The following is a 27889-nucleotide window of genomic DNA, read 5'->3' as shown; positions in this document are numbered from 1 at the left end:
CTCTACTGCCAGGGCTTCCTTCCTACTGTAGCATCCACCTGAGGAGACTCCATTCCTGGAGCAGCCATCCTTCAGAAAATGGACGCTGCATTGAGGTGGGTCATACCTCTGGTTCTTTCTGCTCCCAAATTAATTGCTTTTTTCTTAGACTAAAATAGGCTTGGAGATAGTTTCCTGAGCAGGAAACAATGATTTATAATGTTTTTGTCTAATTGCAAAAAAATAAAATAAAATATTTGTTGTAGACATCTTATAAAATAAAAATTAACAAAAGGAAGGAAGGAAGGAAGAAAAAGACGCTCCCCACTCAGAGAAACCTACTTGTTTAATATTTTGGTGGATTTCTCTCTGATTCCCATTTCTCCTCAAATCTGCTTATAATTTAAAGATCATTCAATGAATATTGATTTCTAGCCTTAAACACTTTTTCATTGACTATACCATACCTACACAATATTTTTCTAAAGACTAAATAGTATTCTGTTGTAAAAATGAACTTGAAAATTGTATAACCGTTTCACTGATATGGCTATTTATGCTATTTCCAATTTTTCAATATTTTCCCTATAAACATTTTGTCAAGCATAATGATGCCTAAAAATAAATTTCTGAGTTAAAAATAAATTTTTATGCATATTGACAACTTTACCATCTGAGATTTAACAAAAATTTACATAGAAAAAGATGAATATTTTAACAGAAATTAATTCCAAATTTAGCTGAATAAAAAGCGGGGAGATAAATTATAATCCTTTGGGGAAAAACAGGTACAAATCTTTATACTCATATTTTCTGGGATGAGCAAGAGAATGTGCTTGGCTTGCCCATCTCTTGAATTGATCATCTGGTAGAGAAAAAGGAGAGGAGAAAAGGTGCTCTGGAAATGCAGGAAATTTTTAAAGGGGGAAAAATAACTGGGACTTTTTTCCTTGCCTAGGGACACTTAAATGAATTAAAAAAAAAAAAACAAACAAACAACAACAACAACAAAAAAAAAACAAAAACAAAAAAAAACCCTAGTGTCAGTGTTTTCAGATTGCCAAAAGGTATAGCAGATGGACAATCCTCATGATGATAAAAGGTGGATCTTTTCAAAGTCTGCCTGTTTCAAAAGGTCTCATGGCACACAGTCAAGAATAGATTGGGTGATTTAACCAATAAGATAATCAATATGTGTAAACTTCTGCTTTGGTTGTCTACACAGAGTTTTAGATAGAGAACCTCCAAATCACTCAGTAAGTATTGGTGCGGCAAAGCCTATGGTGACCATACTAGCCAAACCCTAGGCTTAGCAGCTGTAGCCCAGCAAACTGTAACTATACACAAGCATAAATAATCTGATGTTGAGATCACTTGCTCCATGCCCTTTATATATTTTTACTGAAAAATGAGATAGAAGATTTCCAAGTAGCCAGTTTTATTTGTCATCTTTTCAACCACAAGCCTACAGATTTATAGTCACTCCAGTAAAAATAACAATAATTAGCAGCAACAACATATTAAGTAGCTTGTATGTGCCAGTTGCTATGCTACGCACCTTACACATACATTTTACTTTGGCTTTACAACAGTTCTGGAAGGGAGCTGTTGTTATTATGATCAGTTTATAGGTAAGCAAACTGAAATTAAAAAAAAAAAAATTGCCCAAGAGACTGTCCAAAAGCAAAGGTGGATTTGAACACAGATCTGTTGGATTCTACTATTCTCTTTTGTCTCTTCTGGGTGGAACTCCCTGCTAGATGATGCCGTGTTTTTATGCTTCAGTTAGAATTTCTTGGGCACACAACCAAGCCCATATACATCCTTGTGTTTACTTATTCTTTTAACAGCCCTGGGAAAAAATTTTTAAAGAAACTCAATGACAGCTAAAGTCTTTTCTGATCTCCTATTGTTCCATCCTTCATTCAGTATATTGCAAGTCTGAAAGAACAGCAGGGCAGAAGTGGGGTACAATTTTTCTTCTATAACTCTAAAGGCATTGTTTTAAAACTTGCTGACAAAGTTTCTGGAATGTGTTATTTTTTATTATTTTGTTGGAGTGTATTAACATGATTAAGAATAAACTGCATTTTTCCTGTTGGAAAGTTCCTCCAGACAATTAAATAAACATCCAGAGAAGGAACCTTTGGGAAGAGGCTCCTGGGAATGATAAATGTCAACATTAGAGACGAGGTGAAACAGGCAACTCGATGAACATTCTGGAAAGGGAGAGGACCTCACCCAAGAGCCACAATGCATAGAAAGAAGTGGCACTTCAGGATACAGAGACACTTGTCATTTGATTCTTTCAAAGGGCCAGGTGGATGTTCCCTGAATCCTGGTGAGGTGACAGAAAGGATGTTTCTTTCTATTTCCTGTCTAGTCTGTATCTTTCTTTTCATTCTTTACTACCTCATGCTCACCTTAGCCTCCAACACTTGAAGATGACCTTAAAAATTTGGGCAGGTTGTTTCCCTCTCCTGGGCCCGAGCTTACTCATTTGTGAAATAAACTAGCTGATCTGCCAAGTCCTTGCCAGCCTCAACATAGTCCTATAATGTGATCACCTTAAAAATCAGGGCAGGACAGCAGAATTGAGCAACTATGACTTCTGTCCCCCCGCCCCCCACAAACACACACACTAGCCAGGGCAATTACAGTGCCTGCTATTTGAGTGCCTTAGCTGACTTCTTCCATCACTTAATTCCCTTCACAGACTTTGGGGGTATTTCATGCTGTTCCCTGGCTGCCCCTAAACCTTAAATGTGGAATCCACACATGACAGACTGTCCTCAAGTATTCCAGACTGAAATATTACCCAGACACATCTCGATAGTGTACATCAAAATTTCCAAAATTTCCTTCACACAGAATGAGGTAAAGCGCTAAATGAGGCACCAGTGATGATCCCCAGAATCAGAAGCGGGTTCCAAACGACAGCAATGTGGTGACATGCACCTTGACTGACACTTTAGTGTTCCATTCCATTTGGCTCCATGATATGATAAAATCTGCATAGATAAGTACTTGAAGTCATAATTGTTTTTAAATAATTAAAAGTCTTAAATGACTTCAATTATACAAGATAGCCAAGGAAGTTTTACTGTCAGTTTCTCTCAGAAGCTAATGTAAATATGGTGGCTGATGTTTTGCAATTTGACATATAAAGTGTACCTTGGAGATTACAGGTGAAGAAACATGCCTCTATAAATGACACGAGTTGGCCTCCTGAAGACCAAATCCAGGCGATCTTATTTTGGGGCTCTGCTAACGTTGTTTTTGAAATGCAAACTGGTTTTATGATGCTTAATGAATGTTTAAATCCACTTTGAGATGAAAGAAAACTGAGTCCACATAAACTATCATCATGTAAACACACGACCCGCATGTGTGGGCCTTCCTCTCCAGCAGTTTCTCCTCGTAAATTTTAAGCCTGAAGGAGATTGTGCTATTATGAATCATCATTTTACCACAGTCTTGATGCTGGTACATCCAGGGAAATCTGCGACACAAGAAAAGCCAGTCTTCTTTCATTCTCTGGAACCAAATCCTCCCTAGGGAAAGAGCCGATCTGGGAGAACTGGCGTCCTCAGTGATTCCAGCGTTTCTTCCTGCAGGCAGAGAGGGAGAGAGAGAGTGGTGTCCGCAAACCAGCTCCCCCTCAGAATCAAGTCTGAGTTTGGGGACCTGAACTCATTATCAATCAGGTGATTTTGATAATTCTGACCTGATTTCCTTGTTCGTGAGAGAGAAAGTCAGGTTTGAAATGCCAGTCCCTTTCAGCCTGATAAAAACCAGAACACAAACACAGTAAATGTATTTGTTGTCCTGAGAATCAAATAATCTGTTCTAGCATTGGTAACAACGAAATGTATCAGTTTGAGTGGAGAACAGGAAGCCTCTCACAGCAGTGAACTAACATTGCTCCTGAGACACACAATGAGGAGACGTCATACTTTTTCCTCACTTCGAAAACAGACCTACTAAATCTTACGCAAACAACTTTTGGAAGATTTATCAGCAGATACCAAAAGCCAATAATATAAAATATTAATTTCAAAAAAAGATGTGTCCATGCCTTTTTTTCTCAGACCTATATTCATACACCACGATGAATATAAACTCTGAAGATTTCTCAACCACAGCTCTATTGTCATTTGTGACCAAATGCTTCTTTGTGCGGGGTCTGTCCTATGCATTGCAGGGCGTGTGGCAGCACCACTGGCCTCTGCCACTAGATGCCAGAAGTGCTTCCCTCATAATGACGAGCAGAATTTCTTCAGACATTGCCAAATGTTGCCCGGAAGGCAAATCACTCCCAGTTGAGAAGCATTATGTAAAAAAAAAAAAAATCATACCATCTTGATGGGTCTTCAGATTTCTGTCATGTAAGAAGAGAGAGTAAAGATGGGTTCATCACAGGGGAATCAGAAAAGACTATAAATGATACTGGTAAAATTAAATAACCAGTTGGCAAAGATAATTCAGATCCACAGCCATCCCAAACTGAAAAATAAATTTAAAATGATCTGGGGTTCAAGGGGAAAACAAAACTGTGAAAATGTTGAAAAAACATCAACAGTATATTTTTATAATCTTGAGATAAAGATCTTCCTAGGAAAAACAGGAAACTCAGAAGCCGAAGTGAAAACTTCAAAATACTTAACTGTGTAACATCTGAATACTTCTCTAGGATGAAATAGCAACTGAAGAACAGCACCACAAGCCAGATTTTTAAAAGGGAAAAAAATATATTATATATACATTTTAATATATTATAATATATAACAAACTGAAGATCAACATTCATAATTTTAAAGTAAATAATTAACATTTATAAATGTTAATAAATGTTATAAATAAAGTAAATAATTAACATTTTTTAAAACTTAGAAAGCAGGCTAGCAATTTGAAATGGCAATTCATAAAGGAAACAGAAGTGGCCAAAGCACATAAAAAAAATTCACAATTTCAGGGGCCGGCACTGTGGCGCAGTAGGTTAATCCTCTGCCTGCAGCTCCAGCATCCCATATGAGCACCTGTTCTAGTCCCAGCTGCTCCTCTTCTGTTCCAGCTGTCTGCTGTGGCCTAGGAAGGCAGTGGAGGAAGGCCCAAATGCTTGGGCCCCTGTACCTGCGTGGGGAGCCAGAGGAAGATCCTGGCTCCTGGCTTCAGATCCCCTCAGTCCCACCTGTTGTGGCCATTTGGCAGGTGAACCAGCAGATAAAAGACCTTTCTTTCTGTCTCTGCCTCTGTCTGTAACTCTCTCTCTCAAATAAGTAAAGACTTAAAAAAAGGACAGAAAGTAAAAAAAAAATTTTTAATTTCAATGTAATTTGGAAAAATGTACATGAAAACTACAATGAGATATCATCTTGAATCCACCAGATTGGCAAAATTAAAAAGGACTGTGGGACCGGCACCGCAGCTCACTAGGCTAATCCTCCACCTCACGGCGCCAGCACACCGGGTTCTAGTCCCGGTCGGGGCGCCGGATTCTGTCCCGGTTGCCCCTCTTCCAGGCCAGCTCTCTGCTGTGGCCAGGGAGTGCAGTGGAGGATGGCCCAGGTGCTTGGGCCCTGCACCCCATGGAAGACCAGGATAAGTACCTGGCTCCTGCCATTGGATTAGCGCGGTGCACCGGCTGCAGCGCGCCAGCCGCGGCGGCCATTGGAGGGTGAACCAACGGCAAAAGGAAGGCCTTTCTCTCTGTCTCTCTCTCTCTCACTGTCCACTCTGCCTGTCAAAAAAAAAAAAAAAGGACTGTGAAATGTAGAATTGCTGAAAGAAGATGCTTATGCCATGCGCATGCCCTACTGTGTGAAGTTATGTTTGTTCTTTGGGGAGGCAAGTTAATAGTAACTGCCAACATGTAGACTGTACATAACCTTTCACCCAGATTTCCACAGTACAATCTAACCTGTCAAAATACAACGTGTTTGTTTACCAGTGCTTACTATAATATTCTGGGGCTTGTTGGGGGAAGGTGTTTGTTTTTTTGTTTTGTATTTCAATGGCAGAGAACAGAGATTCCCATCTACTGGTTCATGCCCCAAATGCCTCAGCAGCTAGGCCTGGGCCAGCTGGAGTCAAGAGTCATGGACTGAATCTGGCCCTCCCACAAGGATGGCAAGGAGCCATCACTTGCTGCCTCCCAGGTTGTACATCAGTGGGAAGTCGGAATCAAGAGTAAAGCTGGGACTCAAATCCAGGCATTCCAATATGGGATGCGAGCATTGCAAGCTGCAACTTGACCACTGGGTCAAATGCCCAACCCCAGTGTTATTTTTAAGAACTAAATATTGCTAGCAGACTAGAGTTACCCATTGATAATTGGACCTCATATCCAAAAGAGGAAGGCCAATGTTATTTTTCTACATATTGTGATTCAAGTAAAACGTAAAACAGATTTACTAAGCCAGTTGGGATGAACTTCCCCAGGTCCCTTGGGTAAACGATGGAAGTTTCTGAAGCCATTCATCTTTCCTCCTGGCTAGGTAATGTTTCAGCTTTTGCAGTTTCAGATTTGTTTGTTTGTTTGTTTTACTGATCCTTGTGTTACTGTGTTTGTTTGTTCTATTTTGGTGGATTGATTGCACTGGTCTATGGTTCAGACATTGTTTCAGTGTGATGTGGGCTGGAAACATGGTCCCCAGTGTGGTCATGTTGAGGAACTGAAACCTTAACAAGGAGGGGCCCAGTGAAAGATAATTAGGTCACTGGAGACACAAGCTTCAGAAAAGATTAGTGCTTGTCTTTCAACAGTGAGTCCTATAGGAAAGCAAAGCCGGCCCCTGAATCTCCCTGGCTTCTGTTTACCATGTGATCCTATCACATGAGCTCCCATCATTGTGATGCCCACCCTCCATGAGGCCCTCTCCAGGGCTGAAGAAATGGGGTCATCCAACCTTGGACTGAGCTCCAGAACTGTGAGCTAAGTGAACCTCTTTTCTGTGTACATTACTTTTCTATATACATTACCCAGCATCAGGTATTTTGCTATACCAACAGGAAATTGATGTAGACAGTGGGATTTTTTTTGGTAACTATTTCATTTTTCACCATTTTTATACATAGTATATCAGTGATAGGGTCACAGGTTGATTCTGTATTCACTGTTTTCTCAGAAAGCTTTCCTAACCTTTCTCCTAGTTGACCTGTTGAGTTTCTGTATTTTGATGTCTAACTGAATTTAGATAGTGTACAGAGACCCATTTTTTAGCTTCAAGAGCCAGAATACTTCAGATAATACATATTTATGTACAAGAATGGCAAAAACCCAGCTTAACAGGTCACAGCATTCCTTGATATAAACTTCTAAAGATAAAACTTCAATATAAACAAATTCAAGTTGGAGGTCACACTGGCACACTTATACTCTCCTTCTGTCTTTGTAATGCTTCTGATCTCCCCATGGGCTGTGGGTTGCTATCATTACAAGGGCATTGCTAAAATTCTGCAGTGGGGAAGACTGTACTTATTTAACATTCGCTGAAAATGTAGCTCTTTGACCTGACTTAGGATGTGACTTTACCTGCTTCCAAAATGACAGTGATGAGCTCATAAATTACCCAGGAATTTGAAAGTCAATTTAAACTCTGTTTTCTCTGCATTATTCTCAATGCCCAACAGGCCAAGGCTGCAAAAGGCTAAATATGTTGGGAGGTGGAAGTAGTCCTACTACTACTACTACTAGGCTTTTCCCAATGAATCAGTTTATTGTCTTTCTCATTACTAAGTCTCCAGATTGCTCACACATGTGTTAACCCATGTGGGAGCTTATTTTTCCCGAATATATCTAAACAAATGAGTAGATTTTATCTGCCAAGTTTATAATGCAATCACTGAGATTCCTCTGCATTTTAAATCAAGAGGAGAATTTTTTAGAGACAATTCACAGAGATTGGCGTAAGTGCTTTCTGAGAGTAAGTGAGGCATCATCCATGAGTGAGAAAAAAAGACACTGACATGTTACCTATTTTTCCATGTAGTCATAATACTATGCAATGAATTGAAATACCAGAATTTTAGTTCTGGCCCCATGACAATCCAGCTACACAGTGTTAGGCAAGTCATTTAATGTCTCTTCCCACTTCTGCAAATGAAATCTGGATGAGATGTTATTTCTTTCCCCCTATGTAGCATCCTAGAATCCTAAAATATCAACAGTGGGGAGCAAAGTTGTTTTTGAAATCCCACTTTGTATAACTAAGGAGTGAGCCCCATGGTTAGACCAGTGCTCTCCCTGCTCTTCTAATTAGGTCAAACCCCTCCTCTCTAGCATGCATGGGATCAGCAGGAGTTGGGATATTCAGGTTGGTACAGATAAGAACTTTGGGCACACCTCTCCACACCTGTCCAACCAGCCCAGAAGGGTGAGGCTGAGTCATGTAGGAGGACATTCTCACAGACTCATCTCTCCAGTTTCAGCTCCTTTGCCTACTACATTCCGGAGTCTGTGCATCTGATGGCTGCTATTACTTCAGCTCTGAGGAGTCGATGTAGAAGAAGAGTAATGCTTTTCTTTAATGTTTTGTATTAACTTCTAACACATTCTATACTTAAAATGACAGAGTAAGGAATTGCTCACATTGTTTCATGGTCAACTGAACCGGGGCCTTTAGTTCTTGAAAATTACTATAGTACAACTTGCTATTTTAGCTATTGTAGATGAATTACCAGGTATCCATCTAACCCCTTTCTCAACAATTAACTAGCTATTACAATCCAAAATAGAAATTTTACATACGTATCTATTTAATTGAACTAGACAGAAATGGGCTAAACATGGAAGCATTGCTTCCTTTGGGTCAATGTTCTCACCAATCACTAAAATACAAAATGTCCTTAAAATTGTTGACATTTTGCATAAAAGGACTTATCACTGTATCTGATTTTCAATCAAAGGACAGTGATCATCGAAGCCTCAAAAAGTGAGTATAGAAATTTGTAATGTTTTCTGCAGACTCTGTATGCCATGTTTATGAAAGAAAGACAAAACTAGAATTGAGGGGAAGATGTTCCTTGTGGTCCTTACGACCTGGTGATGACAAGCAGAGGTTTTATGGGCTGTCAAACAGTCACGAAACTCCAGGTTGCATCAAAGAAAGTTCAACACGCCTTGAAGTTGAAGGATCGGTGATTACAAGTTGTGTGAGGGAGGAGCGGGAGGAGCCAGATGGTATTGGGACATGCTAGACAGTGTTTCCAGCATACTTTGTTTTCTTCTGAGCCTATCAACCAAGCTTACTTAATTTTCTTGAGGATATGGAGAAGGAATTATAGCTGGAAAATCTATGAAAGACTTTTTAAACCTACAAATCCTTCTCTGACTTTAGACTTAGTTGTTATATTGCCAGGAAAAGACAAATGCAGATGTTGGACCATGTCAGAAATCTTCTCAAGAGCATGGATTGTTTCACACAGAATGGAGATGTGGCTTCTGATTCTGGTGGCGTACTTCTTTCAAAGAAATGTGAACTCAGGACATATGCCCACCAAAGCTGTGGACCCAGAAGCTTTCATGAATATTGTAAGTACTGCTTTGGGGGATGGAGTACCACACATGTTATTGCTTGCATGTATGTTTTATCTGCATTATGTATTGCATTTATATATAGCTGTGATTCATTTTAGAGAAGTATAGTAACAAAGCAGTTTATTTTACTAGAAAGAATGCCAAATTGGGTGTTAAGAGACCTGGACTCCCCAAACAAATCCAATAACCTTAGATAAATGATGTAATCCTTTGGGACTTCAGTTTGTTTGTTCTTCTTGAACACTTAGGTTCATTTTATGAGAAGAAAAATAAATGAAAATTTTTTGGCCAAATCCCAGATCATGATTATTTCCATTTTGTCTATGCTTGTTGTGCTTTTTTAATTTTCCATATTGTAAAGAAGTCAATCTCTCCTCTTGCTATCAGGGCATCTGTATTTTAGTAGTATCCTTTACCATCCTAATCTACTCTTTTCATTATGTTCTGGAAATGATAACTCTTTTGAATGACAGTAAAAGGACCCTGAGTGGTACCTAGAGACTAGACAGGTCCTCTTACCGGTAAAATGAAAGTATGATGCTGTATCTCTTTAGATATCTCCGAGAACTTTTTTTTTTTTTTTTTTTTTGACAGGCAGAGTTAGACAGTAAGAGAGAGAGACAGAGTAAAAGGTCTTCCTTTTCCGTTCGTTCAACCCCAAAATGGCTGCTACTGCCAGCGCGCTGTGCCGATCTGAAGCCAGGAGCCAGGTGCTTCCTCTTGGTCTCCCTTGCGGGTGCAGGGCCCAAACACTTGGGCCATCCTCCACTGCCTTCCCGGGCCACAGCAGAGAGCTGGAATGGAAGAGGAGCAACCGAGACACAACCGGCACCTCGACCAGGACTAGAACCCAGAGTACCAGTGCCACAGGCAGAGGAGTAGCCTAGTGAGCCGCGGTGCCGGCCATCCCCAAGAATTTTTTTGTTAGGACAGGAGGATCTTAGTTTCAAATTAGTAATGACCATCATGTGGTAGCACTTGTACCCTAGCAGTCACTTTTCTAAAAGAAGCAAATATGCTGTTTCATTTCATTTCATCTTTACTACCCTATGCAGAAGATAGGATCATTCACATTTTTTTCAGATTTTATTTATTTATTTACTTGAGAGGCAGAGTTACAGAGAGAGAGGGGGAGAGGCAGAGAGAGGTCTTCCATCCACTGGTTCACTCCCCAAATGGCCACAATGGCTGGAACTAAACAAATCTGAAGCCAGGAGCCAGGGGATTCTTCTGGGTCTCCCAGATGGGTGCAGGGGCCCAAGCACTCGACCCATCTTCCACTGCTTTCCCAAGCAAACAGCAAAGAGCTGGATTGGAAGTGGAGCAGCCAGGACTCAAACTTGCGCCCGCAGTGGATGCCAGCACCACAGGTAGAGGTTTAACCTACTACATCATTGCACCAGCCCCTCATTCACATTTTTTAAATCAAAGAACTGAGATTAAAGAGGTTAGGCAAGTGAAACAATGCCACACCATTGGTACACAGTGGAGTTACAGTATAAATTTAGACCTGCCTACACAAAAACTTATAATTATAGCAGTAAACTCTCCCAGATGAGCCAAGAGGCTACCTCCACATGAGTAATATAATTGTGTGCAATGCCCATGCTCCATAGATTCTCCTAATTCCTCTCAGAAAGAGGAATTGTAGCATGCAATTAGACAGATTTTAAATATTTTACATAGAAATTTCCTTGTATGGGTCCTCAGATTCTGACAAACCATAGAAATATTCTCAATCTGCATAGTGTTAAACATCAGGATTCTTTTGACCATTTTTTTGATTGTCTTTTAGTGGTTTATCCAGACAGTTAGCTCATTGTGTTGATCCTTAGGTGCCATCCTCTTGGCCCCTAAATGTCCTACACATATTTCTATGTTTTTTTGTTTTGTTTTATTTTGTTTTTGTTTTTTGGTGAAGGTAATCATGTTAGTTGCAGACAGAATTTTCCAGGCTGCACCCACTGGGTATGCCCGACAACTACACACCATCAAGATTTCAGGAACCCAAAGACTGAAACACATTGAATTAGACTCTGCTGTTGAGCAATTAAGCCTGAAAAGGCAAAGTAAAATAGGAAATCCATGTAACCATTGGCGTAAATTCAATAAAATGGGAATAATAGTGGCTGAGAATCAGAATTGATTTGAGTCTAGATACTGACAAATAGTAATTACAGTTTGTTCTTTACTTTGGCATACAATTAGATTCATGGATTTTTATTACCAAGTGTTTATTGAGCACCTACAAGGCCCCTGATACTATGCTATGCACTGAGATTACAGAGAGACTGAGAATATCAAAGATTGATTTCATGGAGCATAAAGACAGACATTCAAATACTATTTCTAAGAGTAATGAGAATAAAAAAAAATAAAATAGGGAGAACTAATCCATTTAGGAAGGTTTTTCTTAGCCTGAAGTCTCCAAAATGAACAGGAGTTACTTGAGAAGACAGTGACAAATAAGTTGGTGTATGAAATAACCAAAAGGAGCTAAGAATGCACCATTTTCAAGGAACTGAAAGATTATATGAAGGAACTTTAAAAATCATTTGGAAAATATAATTAAAGAATTAGATTGCTTTGGTAAAATTTTTATAGTTCTCCTCAAATTTACTTAAGGGTGTTTAACATAAAGATGACGAAAACCACTGCTCTTGAGTCTGTAGTTTTGGAACTGAAAAGAATATTGGAGACTGCATGGCTCTGTGACTCTGATAAGTTATCCTGATACAGTACCCCACAGGATTCATCACAAGCACTTGACATCTAGTTTGAAATAGGTAAGGAATCTGTATATTTATACGCCTTGGATGATTGTGATGCATACTCAGATTTTAGAACCAGTGTTCTGGTTTGCTGGTTTAAAAATGTGACATCAGTCTTCCAACAAAGAAAAGCTCAGGGCTGGACTTCTTCACTGCTGAATTCTATCAGACTTCTAAAGAAAAACTAATTTCAATTTTTCTCAAGCTATTTGAAACAATTGAAAGGGAAGGAGTCCTCCCAAACTCCTTTTATGAGACCAGCATCACCTTAATTCCAAAACAAGACAAACAAAGAGAAGTATAGACTGATATCACTGATGAACATAAATTTAAAAATCCTTAACAAAATACTAGGTAATAGAGTCCAACAACGTATCAGAAAGATCATTCACCTAAAACAATTTGTTTATCCCTGGTATGCATGGATGGTTCAACATACACAAATCAATCAATGTGATACAACACATTAACAAATTGAAGGACAAAAACCATATGATTATCTCAATAGATGCACAGAAAGCATTTGATAAAATACAACATCCGTTCAGGATAAAAATTAGGTACAGAAGGAACATTACTCAACACAATCAAGGAAATTTATGACAGAGTCCAGCCAGCATCATATTGAATGAGGAAAAGTTGGAAGCATTTCCACTGAGATCTGGAACCAGACAATGATGCCCACTTTCACTGTTGCTTATTCAATAGAGTCCTGGAAGTTTCATCCAGAGCCATTAGGCAAGAAAAAGAAATCAAAAGAAAAAAAATGGAAAAGAGGAAGTTAAATTATCTTGTTTGCAGATAACATGATTCTATACATAGGGGATCCAATTGACTCCACTAAGATACTATTGAAACTCATAAAATAGCTTCATAAAGGAGCAAAATATAAAATTAACCCACAAAAATAAAAAGCCTTTGTATACACAGAAAATGCCATGGCTGAGAAAAAACTTTAAAATTTGTCCCATTCACAATAGCTACCAAAAAATTAAATAGCTTGGAATAAATTTAACCAAGAAGGTGATAGATCTCTACAATTAAAATTACAAAACATTAAAGAAAGGAATAGAAGAAGACAAAAAATGGAAGAATCTTCCATGTTCATGATTTGGAAGAATCAATGTCATCAAAATGTCCATACTACTGGAAGCAATTAGAGTCAATGTAATCTCAATCAAAATACCAAGATTCTTCTCAGATCTAGAAAAAAATGATCCAAAAATTCATATGGAATAAAAGGGACCCCAACTAGCTAAAACAATCTTAAACAACAAAAACAAGTATCAAGATATGTAACATATCAAGACATATTATGAGGCAGTTATAATCAAAACAGCCTGGTATTGGCACAAAAATAGACATGTAGACCAATGGAATAGAATGGAAACTCTGTAAATGAATCCACACATCTACAACCAACTAATCTTTTACAAAAGAGCTAAAATCACTTGCTGGAGCAACGGCAGTCTCTTCAACAAATAGTGCTGGGAAAATTGGATCTCCACGTGCAGAAGTATGAAACAAGACCCCATCTTAACCCTTATTCAAAAATCAACTCAAAATGGCTCAGGGATCTAAATCTTTGACATATACCATCAAATTACTAGAAGAGAACATTGAGGAAACTCTAAAAAAGAGATTGCCATAGGCAAAGACTTCTTGGTAAAGACCCCAGAAGAATAGGCAATCAAAGCAAAAATTGGCAAACAGTATTCAATCTAGCTGAGAACCTACTGCACTGCAATGGAAACACTTAGCAAAGTGAAGAGGCAACCAAAAGAATGTGAGAAAATATTTGCAAACTATGCAACTGATAAAGGATTAATATCCAAATTCTATAAAGAGCTCAAGAAACTCACTAACTACAAAATACACAATCTAGTGAAGAAATTGTCAAAGGATATGAACAGGCATTTTTCAAAAGATGAAATTCAAATGTCCAACAGACACATGAAAAAATGACCAAGATCACTACCCATTAGGGAAATGCAAATCAAAATCACAATGAGATTTTACCTCACCACAGTTAGAATGACTCTCATACAGAAATCAACAAATAATAAATGCTGGCAAGGATGTGGGGAGAAAGATTCCCTAATCCACTGTTGGTGTGAATGTAAACTAGTATAGCCATTGTGGAAAACGGCATGGAGATACCTCAGAAAGCTGAAAATAGATCTACCAGATGACCCAGCCATCCCGCTCCTGGGAATTTTCCCAATTGCAATGAAATCATCAGATGAAAGAATTATCTGTACCCTCATGTTTATTGCAGCTCAACTCATAATAGCTAAGATATGGAATCAATCCAGACATCCATCAACTAATGATGGGATAAAAAAATTATGGTATATATACATTATGGAATACTACTCAGCTGTAAAAAGAATGAAAACCTCTCTTTTGCAACAAAACAGATGCTACTGGAAACCACTATACTTAATGAAATAAGCCAGTGCCAAAAAGACAAATATCATATGTTTTCCCTGATATGTGGTAACTAATATGGTACCAAAAATGAATTATATAGGAGTGAAATTGACATTTTGAGATTCAGTGATTGTTTACGGCCCTTGTCTCTACTATTGAGGAACAGTTTTTTTTAAAACTATTTGTTGAACTCTTTACTTAGTGCAGGATTAATCTTTGAGTATAAAGTGCACTGAAAGTAGATCATTATGAAAAATAAGAGAAGGAATAAAAGAAGAAGGAGGAAGAAGGGCTGCAGAGTGAGCAGGAGGGATGATATGGTGGGAAGTATTACTATGTTCCTAAATCTGTGTATATGAAATATATGAAACTCCTTCACTTTTAAAAAATTTAAATTAATTTTTAAAAATTCCATCAAAATCTCCTAAAGAGTTTCCAACACAAATTGTTGGGCCCTATTCAAAATTCCTGATTCAGTAGTCCTGGTGGGACTGTGATAATCTACATTTCTTGCAAATGCAAAATGATGCTGATGTTTTGGGCTCAGGGACCAAACTTGGAAAGCTGTTGCTCTTGTCCAGATGCCTTATTTAAAAAAAAAAAAAAAAAAAAAAAAAAAAAAAAAAAAGTAGGGAAGCTCTGGAGAGATTGGCTGGTTTTTCTAAGGTAATATGACTAGCTGGAGAAAAGCAAGGACTTTACTGCTTAAATTTTACAGTATCCAGGAATCTACTCTTACTTTTGGAACATAGAGAATATGGATCTATAAAACTTGATTCAGGGGCTGGCACCGTGGCTCACTTGCTTACTCCTCCACATGCGGCACCCGCATCCCAGTTGCTCCTCTTTCAGTCCAGCTCTCTGCTGTGGCCCAGGAAGGTAATGTAGGATGGCCCAAGTGCTTGGGTCCCTGCACCCGCATGGGAGACCAGGAAGAAGCTCCTGGCTCCTGGCTTTGGATCGGCATAGCTCCGGCTGTGGCAGCCAGTTGGGAGGTGAACCAATGGAGGGGGGACCTTTCTCTCTGTGTCTCCCTCTAACTGTCTAACTCTACCTGTCAAATACATTAAAACAAACTTAATTCAAAGGAAATGTGTTTTTTTTTTTTCCATAGAGTGAAATCATCCAACATAAAGGGTATCCCTGTGAGGAGTATGAAGTCACAACTGAAGATGGATATATCCTTTCTGTCAACAGAATCCCTCAAGGCTTACTGCATGCTAAGAAGGCAGGTATGTTTCACCTCTCGACACTCCAACTTGGCAATCATCCCTGAAGTCATGACTTCCCTGGGGCTTAAGTATGTAGACGAGAACCTACTCATAGTACAGACTGGATTTTATCGCTCAGGTAAAAGACTCTGCAGAGTCTACGTCAATACGACCCTAAGCCACCCCACAGGCCTCAATCATCTTAAATCAACACACAGTGTTTGATTTTCATAAAACACCTTTGTAAAAGTCCGTTTGTTGACCTAACATTTATGCCATTTCCCTAAACCCTTCCTATTCTGATAATCTAGAACATTCACTTATGATTCCTTGAATGGACCACACCAGTCCCTCTACCTGAAGAATGCAAACCCCACCGTGGCACCTGGTGTTCATCACTGCACCCTCTTTATTGCCTTTCCAAAATTTAAATATTTAAGATGTTGTCTATTGCTTCTCAGCCTTTTGCCTAAGATCAAGTATAGATGTTGCCTACATCGTCACTAAGAACATTTTTTAAGAACCAGGCTCTATATACACTTTTTTATTTTGCTATATGTTTCCATAGCTATTTCTAGTGTTTTGAAAATTCATTTTAATAACTAGTAACGTGTGTTCATCTCCTATTTCTATTTGGCTTTCTTTTTAATATTTAAGCTCTATTTACAGCTGCCACTACATTATCTGTCATGGATAAAGACAATGTAATTTGTTGTGTTCTTTCTATATTCCATATATAAAGTTAAATGCTTTTATTTGCATCAATCTTATTCATTTATTTATTTTTTGACAGGAAGAGTGGACAGTGAGAGAGAGAAGACAGAAAGGTCTTCCTTTTTCATTGGTTCACCCTCCAATGGCCACCGCGGCCAGCGTGCTGCGGCTGGCGCATCACACTGAATCTGAAGCCAGGAGCCACATGCTTCTCCTGGTCTCCCATGGGGTGCAGGGCCCAAGGACCTGAGCCATCCTCCACTGCACTCCCAGGCCATAGCAGAGGGCTAGCCTGGAAGAGGGGCAACCGGGAAAGAATCCAGCGCCCTGACCGGGACTAGAACCCGGTGTGCCAGCGCCGCAGGCGGAGGATTAGCCTATTGAGCCGTGGCGCCGGCCAATCTTATTTATTTTTACAATACCACCAAGAAATTGCCACTCACAGAGGTTAAATACCTTGTCCAGAAAAATCTGTGCTGATACTTGCTTTGGTAGTACTTGCTAGCACGCACTCAGATTAAGTTCTACGCTTGATCTTAGCCCAAAGGCCGAGAAGCGATCAGATAAAGTTCTATCTGCTATTATAACCCATGCTCTTCACTAGAAATCACTGAGAAAATATGATTGTCCTATGGTGTAAAGACACTTCAGGATTCTGTCTTATTCCAGACTGTGTTTGTATACCTGTTGGAATACCACACCTTTTATCCTTTTTACATTAGCAGCACAGCTATGACTTACATTTCCAGAATGTTTCCACTTCAGTGCCTTTGACGTTGCCATCCTCATTGAGAACCAGTATTACATCAGATATGCAATGCAGCTTTCCCTGGCCGTTCTTTCAGGCTTACTTTGTTCAAAACAGCAAAGGTCAGCCTTTTTGGTCTGACATGTGCCGAATACCTCCCTCTTGTGGCTGATGTTGTTCCCGCAGGTCCCATTATTCAAGGAGATGATTCTCAGTTTATTAAATGGGATGACAACCATTACTATTATGACTTATTTTGATGCTCAAATTTCTTGTATTTGAACAGTTGCAGCCCCTTCAATCTGGCCTGTGGGTTCTTCTAACATGAAGGCCCCTTATTCATTAGGTCACTATAGCTAATGAAGATATAGGTGGTTATATATCTTAATTGTAATATATAGATATCCACATATATTACCCATAATACTATGCCATCTCCTGGAGTACTTCCAAGATTTTCCAGGAAATTAAGACAAATCCAATGGCACTAATTACACAAAACAACAGGGGAAGTTGAATTTCATGGAATCTTTTTCTTTGCTAGACTTTTTATTATCTGATTCTTGAAGTCTATTTTGTTTAATAAAAACAAAAATCCCACTTTATTGATGAGGAAACAATACACAAAAAGGTTAAATAATCAGCCAAGATAATCAAGCTGTCAGGCTTCTTAATCAAGATCTGATCATAGATTTGTCTGACTTGAATGCCTTTTCACATGGGATAGTAAGAAAGGTAGAGAACTTTCTGCACAGTTGAAATTTTCTTGATTTTGCAGGAGCCAGGCCTGTGGTGTTACTGCAGCATGGCCTACTTGGAGATGCTAGCAACTGGATCTCCAACCTACCCAACAACAGCCTGGGCTTCATTCTGGCAGATGCTGGCTTTGACGTGTGGATGGGGAACAGTAGGGGAAACACATGGTCTCGGAAACACAAGACACTCTCTATAGACCAAGATGAGTTTTGGGCTTTCAGGTATATGAAAATCTTGAGAATGGAGGCAGAAGTGGAATCTCTTTGAGAGAGCTGAGAAAAAATTTGTGGTTTATAGTATTTGGGTAATTCATATAGATCATGACATCAATATCCTGACATTTCTTGACCTCTAGTTTTCTTATTTTTTCTTATATTAGAAGCATATAGATTAATTTTTCTTATACTAGCAGCATACTAGATTTTCTTAATCACTATTTTGGGAAAGGATGAGTGATATGGGGTTCTGCATATAGAAATTTGGGTCTGGCAAGTGCGATGAGAATGAAGCTTGGAATGCAAAAAGGTCAAGTCCACTTCCTTGTAGGTGGGTATCCTGGGACTACCTCTCCCACCAGTGATGACAGGGGCTACTTCCCACAAAGGAGATGAGACCAGGCAACACAAAAACATTTAGGGGAAACGATTAAGCTTTGGGGACCTTAAGTTTGACCAACATATCTCTCTGACAGTCTCAGAAAAGATTTTTGATGTTTTTATGTAAATCGTCCATTTATGATAAACTTGCTCTTTATACCCATCAGAGAAGAGCACTTACAGCATTCTTAATTCTTTTCCTACAAATTAATCTGTATGGCCTTGTAATTTTGCTGCTAATAGTGTAACAGGGCCTCTCCACCAGGAGGTGGATCGTGTGCTCAGTAGATACTCACTGAAGGTGATTATTGCTCTGTGATAACATCTGGAGAAACGGTGGTTTGCTGACAGCCTGAGACCCCAGAGACACCCATGCATCACAGGTTTGAAACAGTCTGTTCTGAGTGTTGTGAGGGGGTACAGAAACACGCTATTGGTGTTGACAACTCAGGAGCTTGATTGCTAAGTAAATCCTAGGGGTGATTTTGTCTGTGTGTGATTATAATTGTTCATTAACTTTGTCTTTTCCCCCTTATAGTTATGATGAGATGGCTAGGTTTGACCTTCCTGCAGTGATAAACTTTATTTTACAGAAAACGGGCCAGGAAAAGATCTATTATGTCGGCTATTCACAGGGCACCACCATGGGTAGGTTCACAGGAAAGCAGGTTTGTATAATCAGACGAAATATGAGCTTGTAGCAAGCTTTGCCTGGAACAGGCACCTCACGTTTCTCTCAGATCAGGCCTTGTCCTCCTCAGTGGCTATCAGGGCTGCAGGAAATTGAGAATGAATTGAGAGTGGCCTGTGTTGTGGTATAAAGAGCAAAATCTTTGTAGTGACCAATGTGGCCTCTGCCACCCCTTAGATAAGTATACTTGGGGAATTATTTAATCACCTAGTCTCGGTTTCTTCATCTCCAAAATGGGTCTAACAACTCCCTCTTGGATGCAGTTTAAGTGTTTGGTCTATTCAATATGATGATTTATGTCAGCTCTACCTTGGTGGAGACCCTAAGACAGTTTCATAAGCAGCTCCCAGAGCATGTTATGCACTAAGTGCACTGTATGAATGAAGCTCAAACTGTAAGCACCATCATCACATTACAAAAAGGACTGATGGAAGTTTTACTCAAATCTTTGTCTTCCCATTCTAATGCCCACATTTGGAATTATGTGCTGATGTCCTTTTGCTTTCGATGAATTTGTGACAGACCTTAATGCATGGCCGATGCAGAATACAGAGCACTTGCCTGGGAAGGTGGGAGTACAGACCGTGGCTCTCCTGGCCCTCTATCAGACCAAAACCATTAGGGAAAACGTGCTTGGTTTAGATTGAAGTGGAGGAAGATCACAAGAGACACAGAGGCTACCAGGAGAAAATGGCTCCCTGGACCTTGAGAAGAGCTCTTTACCTTTGCCCAGAGGCCAAACCTGAAGTTAAAGGACAGAAAAGGGTTTCTAGAAAGATAAGTAAGCAGTCTCTTTCTGCAAGTGGTATTTATTCTTGGACCAGGTCAGCTGGGTCTAGCTGCCAGGACAGGATTTATGCTAATTGCTATTGTTTATTTTTTAGACTAATTATTATATAAATTTTATGAACAATTTAACTTTTTTGCTGCCTTTGGTATATGTGGCTTATTATCATCTTATTTCATCCCAGCTTCAACATTAGCAATAGTTGCCTTTTATGAACACCTACTAACTCCCAGCCATTATGAGTACCTCATTTTGCTTCTTCATTCACAAGAATATACAGTAAACATTTGTTCCCTATTTTACAGATAAAGAAATTGTAGCTTAGTGAAAGAACTTCCCCATAGTTACTAACACAGTAGGCCACAAAGTCAGGGTCTGTATGTAACCACTAAACAGTGAGGTCCAGAGGTAGGTAGGAATTAAATTCACACATTCCTCATCTTTAAGAACTTATTGTCATCTCCAGAGTTTTTGGGAATTTTTACACCAAATCCTTCAAAAACCACAAGTAGATGACCTCTAAAACCTATTGTCATACTGAAAGCTCTGTGAATTCAGGTCAGTAATGGGGAAATCCCAGCCAGCTGTAGCTAATTCAAAGGACATTTATTGTCCATTACTCAACCATACACTTAAGCCATGTGATTTGAGACTGCAGCAGGCTGCCCAGTCACTTCGGTCTTGGCACTGACTTGCCAGGTGATAGGTGTCTGCAGAAGTTCACAATGATCACTACATACTGTCCCCAAGCCGAGGCAGCTCCTGTGTAGCTCTTCATCTCCTAGGAAGAGTGGCCACTTGCCTGAAATAGCTCAGGGTTAGGTTCTGACCTCAAGCAAGTTATGAAAAACAGAGTATTTGCTCTGAGAAATTCCAAGAGAAAAGAAGTCCCAATTGGGAAGAGCAATCTCGTGTTTGTGTAAGCCTAAGATGTCTAGTACAACTTCTTGTGTTGAAATGTCTTCTGCAAGTTACTCATACTAAGGAAGGGGTCTGAGACTCACAGCATACCTGGTTAGCAAACACTAAATTATATATGGCCTGGAGCCACTGGCCATTGACTTTTATTGAGCAGAGAACTCATGCAGTTTACCACATGAGACTAGCCTAACTCCAAAGTAGGGTAAGCACAGCAGAATAATTGACATTTTTATTTCTTCCCCTTCTCTCTTATTTGTATAAATAATAAGGTTACTCTCACTGTCTTTTGGGGAAGATATAATTCACTGTAGCCATTTGAATATTAATAATGCTGCCAGAGGCTCATTTCCTGTAGAACTTTCCCAGCAGTCATTTGTGATCTTCACTCACAATGCCATTATGTGAAAAATGAAACAGCTGTGAATCAGGGACTGTTGGAACTAAGGGTACAAATTCAGCTGGCTTGGTTTTAACTGATGCTTTCCAGAGAATTAAAAAAAAAAAAAAAGTCTCTTGTTCACATTTTCATTTCCTTGTATTTCAATGACATTAACAAGTTCTAGTGAAACTATCTCTCATCCTGCCCTTTGTAGAAAGCTAGGATGTTATATGTCTGCCCAACTCTATAATATTGAGAGGCCTTTAGAATTGTTTGTTTCTCCTCAAACTGTTTGATTTGATATGAAGACTAAGGTGCTAATGATGAGGCTGGATGGTATTTCCAAAGGAGGAAGGAAGGGGAAAAAAGATTGTTCTGGTGGTAAACCATGGATCAGGAGAACCTGAACTTGCTTTGTGGCAAGAGAAGTACTCTTGGAAAAGTTATCTAGAGTTCTCAGATCCTGACATTTGAGGGAACTTGTACTATGGTTAGAATTAAGATGAGCGCTGCGGCTCACTAGGCTAATCCTCTTCCTGTGGCACCGGCACACCGGGTTCTGGTCCCAGTCGGGGCGCCGGATTCTGTCCCGGTTGCTCCTCTTCCAGTCCAGCTCTCTGCTGTGGTCCGGGAGTGCAGTGGAGGATGGCCCAAGTACTTGGGCCCTGCACCCGCATGGGAGACCAGGAGAAGCACCTGGCTCTGGATCAACATGGTGTGCTGGCCGCAGCGGCCATTTTGGGGGGTGAACCAACGGCAAAGGAAGACCTTTCTCTCTGTCTCTCTCTCTCACTGTCCACTCTGCCTGTCAAAAATAAATAAATAAAAAGAAATAATTAAGATGGGACACAGTTTATTATATTATCAACTCAGTCCTATGTTGCTGTAGCTGAGAGAGCGAGAGGTCACAAGTCATCCTTGGGCCTACTTTTGCATGTGGCTGTCAAACCTAAACAAACAGCAGGGAAAAAATTCTTCCTTGATACTCACTCATCTCTTGACAACTACACAAAGATCATGTGATTTCAATTTTATCTGCCTATCTCTCCTCTCCCACCCTCCAAACTGCAAATGTTAGCCTGACAGAGAGCACATAGGCTCTTGAAAAACACACATACATAATGGCTAGGCCCCGCCTTTGTGCAACAACTTTTTTTTCTCAAAGATTCTACAAAGATCGCCTGTAAAGAGTGGTATTTGTGGAAATTTGTCTATTCTGTAGGTATAGACACTAGTAACACACTGGTTTAACCAAGGGCTCATAATAAATCTATAGCAAAAATAAGAACGGGAATCTAGCTCATCAGACTACTAGACTAGTAAAATTAGTATTCTATTAGACTAGTAAAATGTGGGTTCCTAAAAAGTTAGGAGTCAAGAAAAAAAAAACAGCAAAAACCCTTCTATCTCAAATGGCTACTATCAAACTAGGCAATTTCTCTAATTCTCAGTTTCTTTCACTATAAAGTGTATTCTTTTTTAATGTACAATATTCTTGAACCATAAAAGATCCTAGCAAAGCATATAGTTACCTCCCAAGATATATATTTTCTCAAAATCAACATTATTGCATCCAATGATTTAATTCAATGAAAACCTACTACTGGAAAGCAAACGCATTAGGTTTTATAGAGAACACAGAGGAGTTTTTATTGTTGCCCCCACCACCAAAGGAGCCTGTAATTTTATAGGAGAATTAAGACACAATCACAGATAATCACTGAATAATCTTAATAAGAGTAAAATATATATTTTACAAGTTCTGGGATACCTAATATCCATGATATATTTCTTCTCTTACAGGGTTTATTGCATTTTCCACTATGCCTGAGTTAGCTCAAAAAATCAAAATGTATTTTGCTTTAGCACCCATAGCCACTGTTAAATATGCAAAAAGCCCTGGGACCAAATTTTTGTTGCTGCCAGATATGATGATCAAGGTATGTGATTCCTCAGGTAATTCCTTGTATATATATAGAAGAGTCTTTTAGCCCAATTTTCCAAACACACACTTTAAAATTAGAGTCACTTTTTTCTAACTCTAATGTCATGACTATTCACTTCGTATGTTTTGCAGGGACTGTTTGGTAAAAAAGAATTTCTGTACCAGACCAGGTTTCTCAGACAACTTGTCATTTACCTTTGTGGCCAAGTGATTCTTGATCAGATCTGTAGCAATATCATCTTACTTCTGGGAGGGTTTAACACCAACAACATGAATATGGTAAGTGGGAGCCAAGTGATTCCCCAGGACTCTAAAGCTACGCTAAGGGTTGCGAATTTCTCCCCTTGCAGTCGAGCTGATACCAATGGAGAAATCTTGTACTCCCAGTAATCTGGTTTTGAAATTGTAAGGAAATGAGAGAAATGCTTCAGCATGAGCTGAGGTGAGGTTAACATTAGGACTCTGAACTTCACAGATTATATGAGGGTACTTCAAAACATTGGTTGAAAAATGGAATTAAAAATGCAAAAAAAAGTAAAAAATTTAAATCTATGCATAATTTTTGTAGTACTCATTTTCCATGAACTCTTTAAAAATCCCTGTTTCCATGGAAGAGAGGAGGATGGGAGAGGTCTGAAAGCAGATTTATTTCAGTGAATTAACAGATGAAAAAAGTGATTAGAACCTGGTAGTCAACGAAGACTGTCATGCATGTATCATCCATGTCTCTCCTCCACACAGGGCCCTTTTGGGTGTAGTTTAAGTCCTTTGGTGGAATCTTTTGGAGTTTCAGTTTAGCTTAGGCCTACCTGCTAGTAGCTGTCACTGGCAGGGTTCCCAGGAAACACACTCTGAGATGGAGATTAATATGCAGAATGACTTTGGGTTCTGTTCTTGGGATAATACCTACAGAATGGAAGGAAACAGACTGTGGTAGATGAAAAATTCAAACTGTGATGCGGTCTCAACCGGAGCCTCAGTTGATCCTATGGGAATTTGTGAAGATGGGTGGACCCCTCAGTGATGTTCAAAGTTAGGGAAAGAAAATTGGGTCTTTATATCCCCATATCAACTAATCATTTAATAAAGACCACACCAGCAAGAGGAGAGACATTAAATGAGATCTCTCTGCAGCTGTGGCAAACGCTACTGAGGGCTGACAGAGGCAGGTGTTCTGCCAGCATCACTTCCAGTAGCTGGGGTAATAATCATTAACTCCTGAAGATTTTTCTGCCTTTTCTAACCAATAATTTGATTTATAGCCTCCATTTAATAAGCATTTGTTGTGTACCAAGCTGTCGTTCCTTATAAAAAGTCCTTAAGAAAACTATTATCTATATCCCCATTTCACATTGTAGTACACTGCAACTTAGTGGACTAAGTAGCCCAAATCACCTGAAAATTAAACAGTAGAGCCAGGATTTTAATACAAGTCCGACTCTCCATCCCATACCCTAACTACCTCTAGTAAAGTTTTTTTTTTTTAAATAAGAGGTCATATCTTCTATAAGAAGCTATTCTAAAACATAGGGTTATGTTTAGTAACATTTTGTTTATATACATATAAACATGGATATACATGGATAATTGCTGATAATTTAGATTGGTCCCATTTCTCAGCTTGGTACCCTAGAGATTTGTTCTTGATACTGTGCGCATCTTAGGGGCTTTTTTTTTTTTTTTTTTTTTTTTGACAGGCAGAGTGGACAGTGAGAGAGAGAGACAGAGAGAAAGGTCTTCCTTTGCCCTTGGTTCACCCTCCAATGGCTGCTGCGGCCAGCGCACCGCGCTGATCCGATGGCAGGAGCCAGGAGCCAGGTGCTTCTCTTGGTCTCCCATGGGGTGCAGGGCCCAAGCACTTGGGCCATCCTCCACTGCACTCCCTGGCCACAGCAGAGAGCTGGCCTGGAAGAGGGGCAACCGGGACAGAATCCGGCACCCCGATCGGGACTAGAACCCGGTGTGCCGGCGCCGCAAGGCGAAGGATTAGCCTAGTGAGCCGCGGCGCCGGCCAGGGGCTTTTCCATGTCACAAAAACCACTCATGCTTTGTTACAGAGCCGAGCAAATGTGTATGTTGCCCACTCCCCTGCTGGAACATCTGTGCAAAATATTCTACACTGGAGCCAGGTAAGAATGTTGAATCTGTAGTCTTTGCTAAAGACTTGTACATTTTGTCTAGAATACAAATGAGAGCCAAATAATTATTTTTCATTTATTCTAAAATAAAATATAATCTGGTCAGTGCTATGTCAACTGTGAATTTCATTGAAACTGTTATGGATCTTAAAGTTGTACATTAAGGTCATCCAAGGGAGACCCTTCTCTGTGTCCAGTCAGCGGGGAGCGTTGGCTGGAGGGGATAATATTTCCACATTCTCCTCTTTAGTTTCTCTAGCAGTAGGTCAAGTAGGAACAAGAATACTAAAGCGGGCTTAATTGCCCTCAGAGATTTCCACAGGAGTCACAGGAGAAAAAGGCATGTGCGTGGCAGTGCTTGGGGTGAGGGGCTAGTTACAGAGACAGGGAAGAAGAATTCTGAATTGGATTAACTGTGTTTCTATCTCCCAAGATTATCACATTGCACAATTTCAGGGGGTATTCTCCCCTTGAATTGCACCAAGTGGATACACTCCCTGGAGCTGATGATGTGGTGGCCAATTATTTCTGTGGTCCATCTTTGTCCCTGAAAGAACCTCATCCTTGCTTTTCCACTTTCCTAAAGATCGTCCCAACGTGCAATGGAAGAGCTTAGCTTTGCTTTCTGCACCCTCACAGTGGCAGACCTGAGAAGCAGCAAGCCTACCACCACTACTCCTATCCAATGACGTCTTTAAAAATCTTGCAAATTTTTGTCTCCTTTCAGGCAGTGAATTCTGGGGAACTCCGAGCATTTGACTGGGGGAGTGAGACCAAGAATCTGGAGAAATGCAACCAGGTAAGAAACTCAAATATCATCTGCTGAAATATATTCTTTGGAAATGCTTGAGTGGAAAATTACAGTGATAATTTATTCTAGAGATGAGGAGAAAATATGAGCATCAAAGCAGAAAATAATAGTTCAGCTTTGAGTCCATTTGAAAGTGGGAGAGTTCATAGCTTAGTCAGGAGGCTTCTGCTCCTACAGTGGAGTAGGAGGCTTTTTTCCCCCCTTGCTGACGCTGCTCTGTGAACAGGCACTAGGTTCTTAGAAACAAAATGGGGAATATTTAGTCTGGTGAAGACTGTGGTCCACGTTGCATTCTAGAAGGATCCTTTTAGTATTAAAAACCAGAGGGATGGTGGGGAGGATGTTACTTCATGGTGCAATTGAAGGACAGTGACTAGTAGGTGAGGGTGATTGTGTTAGTGTCGCTTCTGCACTACAAACTTGTGTGAGTGAGCTGGCTGCATTGACTGTCCGGGTCTCAGTTTTTATCTGTCAAATAAAAATAATTGGATTATATAATTCCTGAGAGTTCTTCCTGCTCACACATGTAATGGATCTGTGATTTGTAGGTTGAAACAAATGTTATTACATTGCTCCCAAAATGCTATGTAATAAATTTAAATATAGAAGTGTGGAGAATCAGAGTTGGATAGGTATGCTCTTTTGAGTGTAAAATCTTCACTGAAGATTATTAATTAGCACATATGTGAGTATAAATAAACATTGACCATATAAACAACACTGGAGGGAGAAGACTAGATGCAGCATAATTTTTGAGAGTCTTCCATAATTCTTAAAATCCATTCTTGCTCATAATTCTAGATATAAAATGTAGGAAATTGGACAGGTTGTGTAGTGTCCTTGGATAGCAAATTCTCAGTCACAGGTAGTTCTAATTCTACACCCATACACCTTTTACCAAATCCATGGGATGTTCCTTATCTTTACTTGAAATGTCAGTTTTGAGTTTGGAAGTCCATACATTATCCAGAACTGAAAGCTATTCTTTTTCTCTAGCCAACTCCTATCCGGTACAAAGTTAGCGATATGACGGTTCCTACAGCAATGTGGACAGGAGGTCAGGACTGGCTCTCAAATCCAGAGGACGTGAAAACACTGCTCTCTGAAGTAACCAACCTCATCTACCACAAGAACATCCCTGAATGGGCTCATGTGGATTTTATCTGGGGGTTGGATGCTCCTGACCGGGTGTACAATGAAATCATACATCTGATGAAGCAGGAAGAAACCAACTTTTCCCAGGGTAGCTGCAAGGTCACATTGTGAAACACCTGATGCTGACCCGTCTTAGGATAACTTCACAGAAGATAGTACTAGGGTCGTGAGTAGAAGATTCTAAAGAGGATTTCTAGAATTGGAGGCATACCACGCTGGTTGAAGAGGGAAGAGATGTACACATTCCTTCAAACCTCTGCATTTGGAACTAAAATTGACGTTTACCTTTTTTCAATTAAACCACTCTTTGGGTGAA

General features: G+C 39.7%; 1 protein-coding gene across 6 annotated transcripts; it reads left to right on the top strand.

Moving 5' to 3' along the window:
- Positions 1 to 63: 63 nt before the first annotated feature.
- On the top strand, positions 64 to 27889 carry LIPM (lipase family member M). 6 transcript variants are annotated; one of them, XM_008270162.4, is made up of 11 exons: positions 8415 to 8491; positions 8887 to 8912; positions 9406 to 9511; positions 15836 to 15953; positions 18173 to 18371; positions 19285 to 19394; positions 23328 to 23464; positions 23602 to 23748; positions 25527 to 25598; positions 26335 to 26406; positions 27415 to 27889. In XM_008270162.4, exons 1-11 carry the CDS (start codon positions 8447 to 8449, stop codon positions 27682 to 27684), a joined length of 1302 nt encoding a protein of 433 aa, XP_008268384.1. In that variant the 5' UTR covers positions 8415 to 8446; the 3' UTR covers positions 27685 to 27889. The 6 variants fall into 6 exon arrangements, with proteins under 6 accessions (XP_051679883.1, XP_008268385.1, XP_008268384.1 ...); XM_051823923.1 differs by lacking the exons at positions 8415 to 8491; positions 8887 to 8912 and adding an exon at positions 64 to 95; XM_008270163.3 differs by lacking the exon at positions 8887 to 8912 and having other exon boundaries at positions 8365 to 8491.

Source organism: Oryctolagus cuniculus, chromosome 15 (assembly GCF_964237555.1).
Source record: "Oryctolagus cuniculus chromosome 15, mOryCun1.1, whole genome shotgun sequence".
Classification (NCBI taxonomy): domain Eukaryota; kingdom Metazoa; phylum Chordata; class Mammalia; order Lagomorpha; family Leporidae; genus Oryctolagus; species Oryctolagus cuniculus.
The sequence above is the reverse complement of the archived record's forward strand: the minus strand, read 5'-3'. Positions and strand labels throughout refer to the sequence as shown.

Bases quoted from the DNA above. Each gene is read 5' to 3' on its own strand.
- LIPM (XM_002718369.5), top strand. From the start codon at position 9,158: ATGGTATTGGGACATGCTAGACAGTGTTTCCAGCATACTTTGTTTTCT. The intron at 19,395-23,327 runs GTAGGTTCACAG...CTTCTCTTACAG, and splicing joins TTCACAGGGCACCACCATGG to GGTTTATTGCATTTTCCACT. The intron at 23,465-23,601 runs GTATGTGATTCC...TATGTTTTGCAG, and splicing joins TGCCAGATATGATGATCAAG to GGACTGTTTGGTAAAAAAGA.